Source organism: Thalia democratica, chromosome 1, assembly GCF_965202585.1.
Source record: "Thalia democratica chromosome 1, ktThaDemo2.hap1.1, whole genome shotgun sequence".
In the NCBI taxonomy this organism is placed as follows: Eukaryota; Metazoa; Chordata; class Thaliacea; order Salpida; family Salpidae; genus Thalia; species Thalia democratica.
The window spans coordinates 71886044-71899319 of record NC_139165.1 but is presented as its reverse complement, the minus strand read 5'-3'; the positions used below and the strand labels follow the sequence as shown (position 1 = coordinate 71899319).

Here is a 13276-nt window from a genome sequence, read left to right as displayed (position 1 = left end):
TGAATATGTGTGTTAAGTGTTTTGTAATTATAATACAATATTCAGCAACTATATATATGTGATATGATAACCATAATTCTTAACGTTTGAAATGTAGAATATATCCACGTTGCAATCTACTTTTAACTAAAATCTCCGCAGTCAATTTAATTAAGAACTTATTTAAAATAATATGTTTGTTTGGCAACTACTTCTGAGTTTAACAAGTTTAAAAAGTTTTTTCATAGCCTGTACAAAAGTAACGTTTGTAGAATATATTTTGAGTGGTAATTAGTTAGTACTGATCGTTTAAATTTTTGATTTATTTAATTTTATGAGTTATTGTTATCACTAATTATCAAACAAAAGCATTTTTACATGTTAAAGTATTAAAATATTGAGTCTTAAGCACACATATTTTTCGTTTTAAAGTTGCGAACTTAAGTAGCAGTAGAAACTCGCCAGCAAGATTACTGTACTAATCAAAAGAATTTTTTTAGAACTTTAGATGATTTATACTAACAATTCGTTTATTAGCTATTTACTTGCAGCTGAATTAAAAGGTTCTTTATTTAAGTATAATAGTCTCTAAACTATGGTATTAAGTCTTTTTCAAAAGTATTCTTAAACGTACAAATTATAGTTGTATATAGAAGTAGCTAACAAACTTTTAAAACAGTTCTAATAAGCTTATAAAATACTGTCAAGTCAACATAAATAATTGAAAAGACATCCATAGCTTAAAGAACTTAGAATCAAACATTAATCTAACGAAAAATTCACAGAACAGAATTTCTTTTTGACTTGGATCAAAAATTACTTCCATGACTATAAAAAAAGTATGTTTTGATAATATTAGCACTTGGATAATTTTTACGAGTTTCAATTATAACAAAAGAAGTATAGTTGCTTTCTAAGTAGCATTTAGCAAGTTTTATGGCATATCGATCAAAAAAAATCTAAAGTTAGTAAGACAAAATTTTTGTTTAGGAATTTTTACTTAATTACGCTAAGGTTTTTTAACTTTTAAACTGAAATCTCATAAAATTTACGCCTGACTTTTTGCTTATAACAATTTCCTAGTTTCACGCTAAATTTAAAACAAATTTGACAATTTTACTTTAAGCATTTTTTATGTATATGCCGAAAGAAACTCCAATATGCTGTGCTGAAACATATTTTCACCGTAAAACGTACTCAATCCGTATATCAAAGCACAAAGCGCTAAAATAAAGAGCGTCATCTTGAAAAATAAACCTAATCCCTTCTTTCGAGGTTTTCTTCTTCTTTCAACGTAATCTGTTTTTCCAAGGTACGTTGGTAAGTTTCCGAAAACAATGTTGCTGTCCAGAGACATGTCGCTGTCTTTTTGCTGCGATCTTTCTCTACAGCTGCCATAGGAATCCATGGTACATTAAAAAAAGACTGAATAGTGCGGTTAAATTGTTTACGTCCTGATGATAGTCTTTCTAATAGATATTGTAATTAGATTCTGAGAAAAACCTTGTAAAAAAATGTAACATTTATGACGTGGCATCATAACTTTATTCTTATTGTAAAAATTGTCAAGTTTGAGAAAAAAACTCGGTTTTTATTAAACATTTTAGTGGTTGTTAGAAAGTCAGGGACAAAAATAATTTTGAATATATTTTTAAGTTAAACCATTAACGAATTTGATATATATTTCTTTAAATTATTTAATTCTAACGAGTTAAATAGCTTTTTTTTATAAAAACGGTACATTTTTGATCTGTATGAACAACTATTGTTGAAAGTTTCAAAAAAATCAATAACTAATTTCTACTTTATAAGTTCTTACTTATTTCCTATAAAAACATATTAAGACTTACTAACAAAGCTAATCATGCGAGCTAATTATCACATAAATAAACACTTAAGTTGTGAAGTTTAATAGACATCTAGTTTAATCAGTAAGTGATTATATCAAAGGGTAAAATATCATTAGATGCAAAATGTTCATATGCTTCCAATACCCTAGCTGTAACGCTGGATAGCTTTTCATAACTTAAAAGTTTAATAATTCATTAAATTAAAACATTTATAATCTTTGTTAGCTTCAAAAATCATGAATAAACAATTATTATTATAAACAACCAACTTAAGTAGATAAATTACTTTTTTAAAGCGTGTTTATTTAACTTATTAGTCCAAATTACTTTACTATTACAGCTTTGATTAGGATTTTTAAACAAATTTTAAATAAAAAACAACAGTATCGTTTTCTCATAATACATTAGTCATTTTCAAAATAAAAACTGTAATCTATAAGTAAAAAAGTGTCAAAAATAAAAGTTTGTTATAATGACTTGTATTTTTGTTTTAAACACTTTTTTACTCATGTATTAGTTTAAAAAGTTTTATACGTCTTTGACAAGACGTTAAAAGGTATCAGTGGTGCGCGACTCAATAACCGAAAGGTTCTTCGTGCACTAGGTCCAAGGATCAAATATTTTGAGCGTACTTTTTGTCGTCAAATAAACTTATATGGACCAGCAGAATACTTTTTAACTTTGAATAATGACAAGTTAATACATACTTTTATAATTTCAAGAAAAACTTTAAACTCAACATAATTGACGCGGTTTTAAATACTGTTACTTTTTTATGTTTAGAACTTAAAACTATTTAATTTATACAAAGATTATTACAAAGATTTTTAAGTTTTAATTTTTTTTACAATAAATTAGCTATGATTATAACAGCCTACTAGCTAAATAAAAGCTTTATTTTGTCAAGTAGTTTCCGCTTGTAAAATAAGCTAAAGTTCAGATTTAATTTCATAAGTACAACAAAAATTTAATTACAGATAATTAATCGAAGAAAAGAAAAAAAAAAGTTTTTTTAAAGTAAAATGTTATTCGTCAAACACAAGCATAGTAGTAAAGGTCACAAAACAAATAATGTGCTAACATTAACAAAGAAAACAGCATTTAGTATGCTATAGTCAATGCGGTTGATTTGTGAGTATATTTTCTTCATGATGCTTTTTATTTTGTAAACGTTGTTATAGTTTTTGCTTGTTTTTCTTTACCTTATAGCTTACAACTATTCTTTTATTTAACCAAATAAAAAAACGTTTATTAGGATTAATAACTGTCAAAATTATTAAAAATTTGTAAAAGAGGATTTTTTAATAGAAAAATACTGTTTTTGACGAAGTGTTTTTTAAACTAATTTTGTTTTGTATAGATAAAATGTTTGAATATAAGTTTATTAATGAGAAACTTTCTTAGTCTTTGACAAACTTTAGAGAACTATTAATAGCATCCTATTTTTTTGAACTTGAGGTTAGCTTAGACTTCCATAAATATAAAAAGACTTAAGTTAAATTATACTAAAAAATATAGTTGAAACAACAAAAATGTAAAACATAAAGCTACTTAAGTTTTAATCTACTTAAAAAGTTAAGCTTTTTGAACAGAAGTCTTACTAATCAAAAAATAATAATTTTAGTTTATACCTATTGTCTTATTTGATTCACTGATGATTTATTTGGATAGACTAAGTTTAAATCATCAATCATTTTAATGAGTCAGTGAACTAAGATGACCATAAAGAACTATAGCTTGCTTTGAAAATGAAACTATCTTATTAACCTAGCATTTCTTAAAGTTTATTAAACTTACAAAAAATATTTTTCAAAATATTTACGGTGATAATAGAATTTATGTATTCATCTATTTCTAATGCTTTGTTTATGTAAAATTTGTTTTGAAAGTTGCTCATATAACTTTTAAACGATAATGTAAGCAAAACTTATTTTAATGTAGAACTTATGTTCTTTTTTGTCTTGTTTTTTAAAAAGGTGGTTTAAAAGTTTAAAAAAAGCTATGTTTTTACGTAAAAAAGACCTTTTCTTATGTCATACATGTGTTTTTTTTTAAGATATGATGGATGGTAAATGTAAAGGTGATTACTAACAAAACTTATTTAAATACTACTTGTAATTGATAAACAGTTTTTTGTTTAATCTCTATGCGTTTTAAACTCTTAGTTTTAAAGCGTTTCATAAAAGTGTTTTGTTCTTTGTTTTAAATTAATTAAATTTTAATATGTTTTGAATAAATTCATTGTTTAGAAAAACTTTTTGTTTTGAAAGAAATAGAAATGGCAGAAGCTAAGTATACAAAGGTTTGTTTTGATTTATTGCAGAGTTTGTTAATTACTATATTAAGTAAATTTTATAAAAATGTTTTTTTTGTCATTTACAAACCATATTGAATTTAAATACAACTAAAATCATTTTTCATATTCGTTCTTTTTTTGTGAAGATAAAGAAATTTAAAGAATAAGCTTTAAAAGATTTTATACTTTCAGTAGTGCTAAAATTATTTTTTTAAAGTTTAATACTTAAATTTTAAGTAAAATGTTCTATACACACAATGTAATGTGTTTAACTTATTTATGACTTTATCCTGTTTAAAACATACAAATCAAATTTTTACAAAAAATTTTTTTTTAGAAATTTACAAATAAGTTGTGGTTATAAAAAGATTTTGCTATTATTTGTTAGTAAAGTTATTTATAGCACAATATTTTACCTGCGAATAAGAACTTACTCTTATTGGCCAACTGTTAGAACTGCACCAAAGTTTTATTTAAGTTAAATTTTCAAAAACAACGAATTTTCCTAACAGATTTTCATCGATAACGAATGGAGAGATTCAATATCAGGAAAAACTTTTCCATCTTTTAATCCTAGTACTGAAGAAAAAATATGCGACATACAAGAAGGTGATAAAGTGAGTTTTTAAAAAGATTTATTTTAAATATAACTTATTTAAATAATTTTGCTTAACCTTTTTAAATGTAATGACAGGGAATATATTAAAATAATGAAATTATGTTTAATTTCTTTCCTAAAGTCTTAAAAAAGTGTATTCAAAATACAATTAAAATTTAAGCTATACATTTTATCAAGAAAATTACTTTAAGTATTACTTTTCAGAAAAAAAAAGACGTTTAAAATAATAATAAAGTTACTTATAAATACTAAGTTATTTAGTTTAAGATTACGTTGTAACAGAAATATAAATACACTTTTTTATGTTTTTTAGGTTTTTTTTTGAATTGATTTATGAATAAACGAAAATTTAAACATAAATAACAACGCTTTTCATCCTACTAAAAAAATGATTTAAAAAACACGAAATTTTATTAAATCATGGTAAATGTACAGGAAGATGTTGACGCGGCAGTAAAGGCAGCTCGTGCAGCTTTTCAAACGTCATCACCATGGAGACGGATGGATGCATCCATGCGTGGCAAGTTACTGAACAAATTGGCCGATCTCATGGAAAGAGATCACCAATTGCTTGCCGTTGGTTTTGAAAGAATTTTATTGAGAAAGTTGCTCAGTAGGACTAGAACTTTTTTTTACAGAATAAGCTTCATAAACAACTATTAAGATGATTTTCGAAGTTGTTGTAACAAAAAAAATAACTTTATAGCAAAATATAAAACTACTTAAAGTAATAAAAAATTACTAATGGGAATGTTTTTTACTTTCGGGCGTGATTTTTTTTTCAATTAAAAAATAATAATAAATTCAAGTTATTATGTTTAATAAGCTTTTAATTTTTCTTTTCCCGCTTCGTTGTAGATAGGAAAAACAAGGTACTATAAACTATTGAATAAAATTTTTAAAAGGAACTGGAAGTAATGGACAACGGCAAGCCGATTTCTTTGGCGTTCCATCGAGATGTTGCTAGCAGCATCAACTGCTTCAGGTTTATAAAGCTTTTTTTTTTACTTTTACATACGAATAATAAACCAATAACAAAGTTTTAAGTTTATTTTTAACTAAGTCTTAAATGTTAATACAAAAAGTAATTTGGCATGTTTAAATGAAATCTAAACTCTGTATTAATTTGTTTTTTTGTTTTTTTTAACAGATACCATGCGGGATGGTGTGACAAAATTCATGGAAAAGTTGTCCCTGTAGGTAAGCAAAACAAAAGTATATTTACCATTATAGTCATTCAAATAAAATTACGTTCAAGCTAAAATAATTTTTGCTCATTCATTATGAATTAAGAAATTAACGACATACCTACGTAAAAGGAAAAAAAATATGAGTTGACTTATACCATAAGTATTTTAATTGCTAATTAAGATCTTTATATGGTAATTAAATAAATTGCGCTTTATTTTGCTGTTTGCATACTATAAAGCTTGTTTAATTTTTTTTATTGTAAAACTAGGTTAAAATTGTTGTAAATGAAAAAACAGTATACTCTTTTACGCTTAATAGCTGTTGCAATTACCTTATTTAAATTAATTTTAGTACTTTTAAACTAAACTATTGGCACACTTTTATACTTGAAAGTAAAATAAAAACTTGTTAAAATATATTTTTCAACTTCAAAGAACAACTTAAAGAATTATTTTATGTAAATTATCTCGTAATACAACATTTAACTTACCAAACTTGAACACCACTCACGTTTCAGACGGTGAGTTTTTCGCTTACACGAGGTACGAACCAATAGGCGTCATCGGCCAGATAATCCCCTGGAACGTGCCCCTGGTCATGTTCTCCTGGAAGATCGCTCCGGCGCTGGCATGCGGCAACACCGTTGTGGTGAAGCCTTCGGAGGAAACGTGCCTCTCCGCCCTCCACATGTGCTCCCTCATCAAAGAGGTACTGCGCATGCGTAGTAGCCTGTTGAAAAAATAATTATTGAAAATTGCAATGCGCACCTTTGACTATGTAATGAGTTTAAAGCTATTTTTTTAAAGTAGAGAAAACTGACATATTTGCTTTTGTAGAAGTTTATACAGTTTATCCAAGATAAAACTATTTAGTAAGTTATAGTGTGTGATATTGAAAAATATATATATAAAATTGAGTAAGAGAACTACAGAAACTAAACAACTTTCACAAATATTAAACTTACCTTGTTTTAATAAGATAAAAGAAACAAAACGTTTATTTGATGTTTTTAATGTCTTAAAGGCAGGTATTCCAGCCGGTGTGGTGAATGTGGTGCCAGGTTATGGAAGAACTGTCGGTTCAGCAATCAGCAGCCACATGGATATTGACAAAGTGGCTTTTACTGGATCACTGCCGGTAAAATTTTAGTACAAAACATTATATTATTGTTTAAGCTTAATGCTATTAAAGTTTTAAGATAATATACTTTAATTACAGTTTAATTTTGTTTTGGGGTTAAGTTTGCTTCAAGTTTAAAAGTACTTGATAAAACATTCACTTTTTTTTCATTTCAAATTAAACTTTGAAAAATATTTTTTTATCTCGTATGCTAATTGAAACCAACTAAGAACCAAAAAGTTTTTTAACCGTTTTGACAAAAAATATTTTAGGTTATGAAAACTTCGAACGTGCAAAATTACTTTACCTATTTTGTCAAAAAAATACCAACTACTGTATAGTATATTAAACTTTATACTTTTAAAACTTAGAAAGTAATTTTTTTTTAAATTAGTTGATTTAGTTAAAAGTCTAAAATTAAGCAAAATTATTATCACAGAGTTAAAGTTTCCTTCTGAGTATTTGGAGTACTTTAAAATTCATTATGAACAACCACAACTACGTAACTAAAAATTTTTAAGCTTATATATTTCAGAGATTAAAACTGTTTTTTGAAGTGATTTTTTACTATCAAAATAAAATTAAGTCAAAAAAATGTAAATAAAGCCTAAATAAAACAAAAAGTTTCAAAAGAGTCATTTATAACTCTGACGGTTAAACTAAGCGTAATTTAAACTCACTTCTTATGAGTGTTGTAAAATTATTTTTTAGATTAATTGCTTTGTTTTTTTTTTTTTGTTTAATTTTAAGCTTGATTACGTTTTTAATTCGCCAGTTTCTAACTAATCAGTTTTGGTGGGTAACAGATTTTCAAGTAATACCATGTTTATCCAGTTTACGTATTCTGAACTCTTTAGCCTAAAACCCCTAACCCAAAAAATTTAACCAATATTCTCTAACCCTTTGTGTCAATCCTAAAACTGAATCTTAAAGTTTCCGAAATTTTATGCTTTTACAACAAGCCATATAACTTTATCACTGAAAGTTAGAAAAAATCTTTGAAGTTTGCATTTTTTTAAATTTGTGTTTGTGAGCTGTTAGAAATTGGCCGAATTTTTAACGTGCAGACTGGAACTAAATGAATACAAATTAGTTATGTGACAGACAAATAAACAATTTCGATAAGTAAATATACGCTTAGGCTTACTTATATGTTTTTTTAAAAAGTATTCAAATACTTATTTAAAGTTGTGATTACTTCAAGGTTGGAAGGGTAGTGATGAAAGCAGCAGCAGACAGCAACTTGAAGGGATGCAAACTTGAGCTGGGTGGTAAAAGTCCCTGCATTGTGTTTCCTGATGCGGATATAAACCTTGCTGCTGAAATTTGTCATACTGCTGTGTTTGCAAACAATGTGAGTTAACTTCTTAACAAATTTACTGTACACCTAACTTAAGCAAGAATTGGTTATTTATCTGTTTTTATCTTGAACAATAAAAACCGATATTTTTGTTTTGGTTAATATGAAAGACTAGTAAAATAAGAAAAACATAAAAAACCAAGTTTTAATTAAATTTTTGTGCTATCTTTTAGTAATATTTTTAACATTTTTCATAGTTTCATTCAGCAAAAGTTATAAAGAAGTGAAACTTCATAAAGTTATACTAAGATTTTTATTTCAAATTTATAATGAAAATCTTTAATAGTATATGTTTGTATTCTTTAATTAACAGTTTGACTATATGTTTTTTTTTTTTTGTAAAATTTTTAAGTTTTTAAAATAAATAAGGGTCAAGTGTGCTGCTCTGGAACAAGGACATTTGTGCATGCTGATATATACGAGGAATTTGTTGCAATTAGTAAAAAGTTGGCAGAAGGAAGAAAAATTGGATGTCCAACAAAAAGTGAAACTGAGCATGGACCTTTAGTTAGTTTTAGATTTTTCAATATAGCTATAAGTAATAAATTGATTTATTAAGCTAGTTGCTTTATAAACTAGCAAATAATATTCAAATACTTAAAATCAAAACTAAAAAGTTAATTCACTGCTATTCATTAGTTTGATTTTATTCTTAAGCTTAGAACCTTAATTAAATCTTCGCAGCTTTGTTTTGCCATTTAAGTACTTAAGTATTAGAAATCACAGTTTGGTTCATAACAGTAACTTAAACTTTTGTCAAAACAAACAGTTAAAGAATGAAACTAGAAAAAAAAAATTCTACTTGTTATAAATAAAACACAAAGCTTGAAAAGTTATAAAATTTTTAAGATAAACAAGCGTCAAATGGACCAAGTGCTGAACTACTGTGACGTGGGAGTGACTGAAGGAGCAAGCAGGGAGTGCGGAGGATGTCGCTATGGGGAGACTGGTTATTACGTCACACCGACCGTATTTTCAAATGTTACCGATGACATGAAGATTGCAAGAGAAGAGGTGGCCTTTCTAATAATAATTTTTTATGTGTGCGTTTTTTAAGAACTTTTTTGATAATTCAAGCAATTTTTTAGTTTTGTTTTCGCTATAAAAATAAACTTGATTATTTCTAAAACTTAATATGCACTTTATTGCAGATATTCGGACCAGTTCAGAGCATACTGAAGTTTGAAACTACTGAAGAAGTCATCAAAAGAGCAAATGACACACCTTTCGGTCTTGCTGGTGGAGTTTTCACGAAAGATCTGAACACTGCCATATCTGTGTCAAACCGAATAAAAGCAGGAGTGATTTGGTAAGCAAGCTATGCAAAGTCGCTACTCTTTAATATTAAAAGAAGTCAAATACTTTAAGGATATCAAGAAAAATTATTGTTCAAAACTGTTCTTAAATTTCATACAGATTTGTTTAAGATTATAGATAATAATCAATTTGTATTAAGTTTACATTTAATACAGTTGTTTTTTTTCCGAGCTGTTTTATACTTACAAGTTCTTTAAAAAAATCTTCTCAAATAAAGTTCTAAGTTTTGAACTAACCTTTACTAGCTTTTTAAACAAAACTAAAAAAAAATCAAAAAGCATAAAATAAACTTTTGTCAAACAAAACCATTGCGAATGTATACTAATACTTTATAGTTAAGTTAAACAAACGTTGTTAAAATTTACAAAAACTAATAAGCATTTAGTGTAATTTCAGGATGAACACTTACTACAAATTTGCAAGTCAAATGCCATTTGGTGGCTACAAAATGTCAGGTATAGGAAGAGAGCTCGGAGAAGACGGGTTTAAAGAGTATTGTGAAATTAAATCAGTAAGTTGCTTTTTGGTTATTTTAAAAACGGGAACGGGTTATATATGCACGAAGGGACACTTTTACACAAAGGTTTTTTTATTTTTTTGCACGAGAAATCACTTTTGCACGAGAGTAAAAAATTAAAAACAATAAAAATTTAGAATAAATATAAAAAATATAAAAAAACAAAAAGCTGAATTGATAAAAAAAAAAAAACAAAAAAAAAAAAAAACATTAAACAATTTAAAAAAAAAAAGAAAAATAATTACCGACCGAGGGTAAGGGTTATGGGTAACAGTGAAAGTAAAGAAAAAAATAAAAAGCAAAAAAAAACTAATAAAATTATTAATTAAAATAAAACAAAAAAATAAATTAAATACAATGATAGATTAAAAGAAAAATAAAAATGAAGAAAAAATATTTACCGACAGTCGGTAAGGGTTAAGGGTACCAGTGATAGTAAAAATTAAATAAATGAAAAATTAAAATTACTAAAAAAATTAATAGATTCGAAAAATTTTCAATCTGTGCAAAAGTGTCTTGGTGCAAAAGTGACTCCTCGTGCATATTTGACACCTACCCGTTAGAACAGCCATCTCTTATATTATTAAAAAAGGGTTAATTTGCAATACAGAGTAAATATTTTAAATTAGTTTATAGTTGGTTGTAAATTGATATGATGTTTATTCAAGAAAAAAAAATGCAACTTTTCAATCAATCATCATAAATAAAGTTAATATAGGAACAATGTTCATCTAAATCAAAGTTTTTTTTATTTTGTACTAAACATTTTTAATATAAATATTTAAATTAAGACTAATGTATTTAAGAAAATTATAGTTGTACATAAACTTGCAGGTCATAATGAACGTTCCTGGGATGACATCATAATGCATAAGTTATATAAGCTATTTTGGTGTTAAGCTTTTTTACTTTTGTTTCTTTACTTTAAAAATTTTATCTTCCTAATCTACCTTTTTTTTTTATACCAAAAATTTTATAAACTGTTTATACATGTTTTCGAAGTTAATTGACTGTAAACATAGGAACTATTTTTCATTAATGTTTTTAATGTGCTTGAAAACACAAAAATAGGATTCAATGAATAATTTCCTTAATTAAATAATCGTATGTTTAGTTTTTTTTTGCTATTAAGAATAAAGTGTTTCAAAAACAAATACCGAAATAATTTGATTTAAATTAATATTTTCAGATTTAAGTAATTAGAAACAAAAAGTTTAGTTTTTTTTTTAAACTTTATTAGCCTTAACCTACTTTTATAATACGGCAATATTTTATTTTATTGGGTTTGTAATAAAAACAACTTACTATGAGAAGTATAAAATTAAACTACAAAGAATAATTTTTATTTTGTTTCAAAATTTTATATTCTAAAAAATTTTTTATACTTTTATTCTTCTATAAATATTTTAGATAACCAGGTTACCAAACTTTGGGTAGATTGGTACCTTTTTCAATGCTATAAGAATTTATATTAAAGTTAGTCCATACAAAGCAGTATATATTGAAAATGTTAAGTAGCGTTTTTTTTATAGCCTTTAGTTTTTTAACAACTATTATTTACACAATATAAAAACTATTTTGTCTACTATATACTAAGTTGTATTTAAAATTTGAGGAAAAATAATTGAATTGAAGTCTTTACATGTTTAACACATTTACAATAAACCACAATTTTCCATGCTTAAAATCCGCTCTGCGGTGTTTAATAAAACTTTATCTTATGTTATTACGAACATATAATATTTTAGTTTTTGCAGTAAGCTATTATTTGATTAAACTTTTTTTAGTTTTTCATAAACTACTTTTGGAATATAAAAACCTATAAACTTAAAGTTTAATGCTTAATACTGTGTTTATTTCACATTTAAAAAAGGTACTCTATTATAACTTAAGCTAAATTGTGAGCAAGAAGTAAAGCTATATTTTCAATAGATTACCTAGTTTTAAAAAGTTTAATTAACACTTAGCCACAATCTTTTAGTTTTTACCACAGTACATATTAACTTTGGTATCATAAAGCATAGTTTTTTTTTTAAATGAGAGTAAAAATAATTTTTTGTAGCGTTTAACGAAAATCAAAAAAAAGTTAAAGTTTCTAAAGTTTATTACTAAAATGCTAATCATTTGTTCTCGCGCGAACTCGCGAGTAAAAAATTTGTAAACAACAAAACTTCTATAACTTAAAGCTATATAAATAGCGTGTTTTTAGTGTTTTTATTTAGTGTGTCGCTTTTTGTAATGCTTTATTTTTTAAATTAGTTTCAAGTTAAAGTTCCTACATTATTAAATTTTTTCATTTTATAATGCTACTTTATCAATTTACGTTTAAAATTTCAACTAAACTTAATTTAGCAATTTGTTATTCTTTTGTTGTAAGAAAGTTGTGGTTTATTTACTGTAAAGTAAATTCAAGCTATGATACATTTATAATAAGTAAAAGTAATTCATGCTAAAGATTTTTAAATATTGTGTAAATAAAACTGCAAACATCTTCTCAATTATTAAAAATAATACAGTTTCATATGTCTGAATTGTAGTTTTGCACGGGTTAAATTTTTTATTTGTTTTTATTATTTATTTTTTTATTAACTTTTATTTAATTTTTATCAATTTAGTTTATTTATTTATTTTACTATCACTGTTACCACTAACCCTTACCCTCGGTCGGTAACTTTTTATTTCTTTTTAATTAATTTTATTTTATATAATCTTTACCTGCAAAAAAGGTAAAACTGTTTATTTATTATTAAACTTTTTATTATAATTATTTAAATTATAAGCAAAGTAGTAAAAACGAAACCAATGAGTTTGTTTTTTAATTTTTTTAAATAAATTTTTTTTTAAGCGATTTTTTCTACACTTTTATTATAAAACTGGGTCTATATTAAGTTATATAAGATTGCTTAAAAAAAGAATATATAGGAAAATAGTGTTGCAAAAAACTCTTAAAATTTTCTTCTGCGAAATAAATTGTTTTTATAAAAAGTTCTTAACTCGAACAACTGGATAATATTTTGCTTTTACAAAT

The 13276-nt window shown here is 25.5% G+C and overlaps 1 protein-coding gene across 1 annotated transcript; it reads left to right on the top strand.

Moving 5' to 3' along the window:
• Positions 1–5234: 5234 nt before the first annotated feature.
• LOC145838798 (aldehyde dehydrogenase 1A1-like) lies at positions 5235–11115 on the top strand. The gene is made up of 11 exons (XM_082946425.1): positions 5235–5320; positions 5650–5729; positions 5895–5944; positions 6453–6643; positions 6959–7072; positions 8259–8408; positions 8784–8921; positions 9264–9428; positions 9566–9723; positions 10128–10242; positions 11083–11115. The coding sequence occupies exons 1-11, from the start codon at positions 5246–5248 to the stop codon at positions 11113–11115; spliced, it is 1269 nt and encodes a 422-aa protein (XP_082802551.1). The 5' UTR covers positions 5235–5245.
• Positions 11116–13276: the final 2161 nt, after the last annotated feature.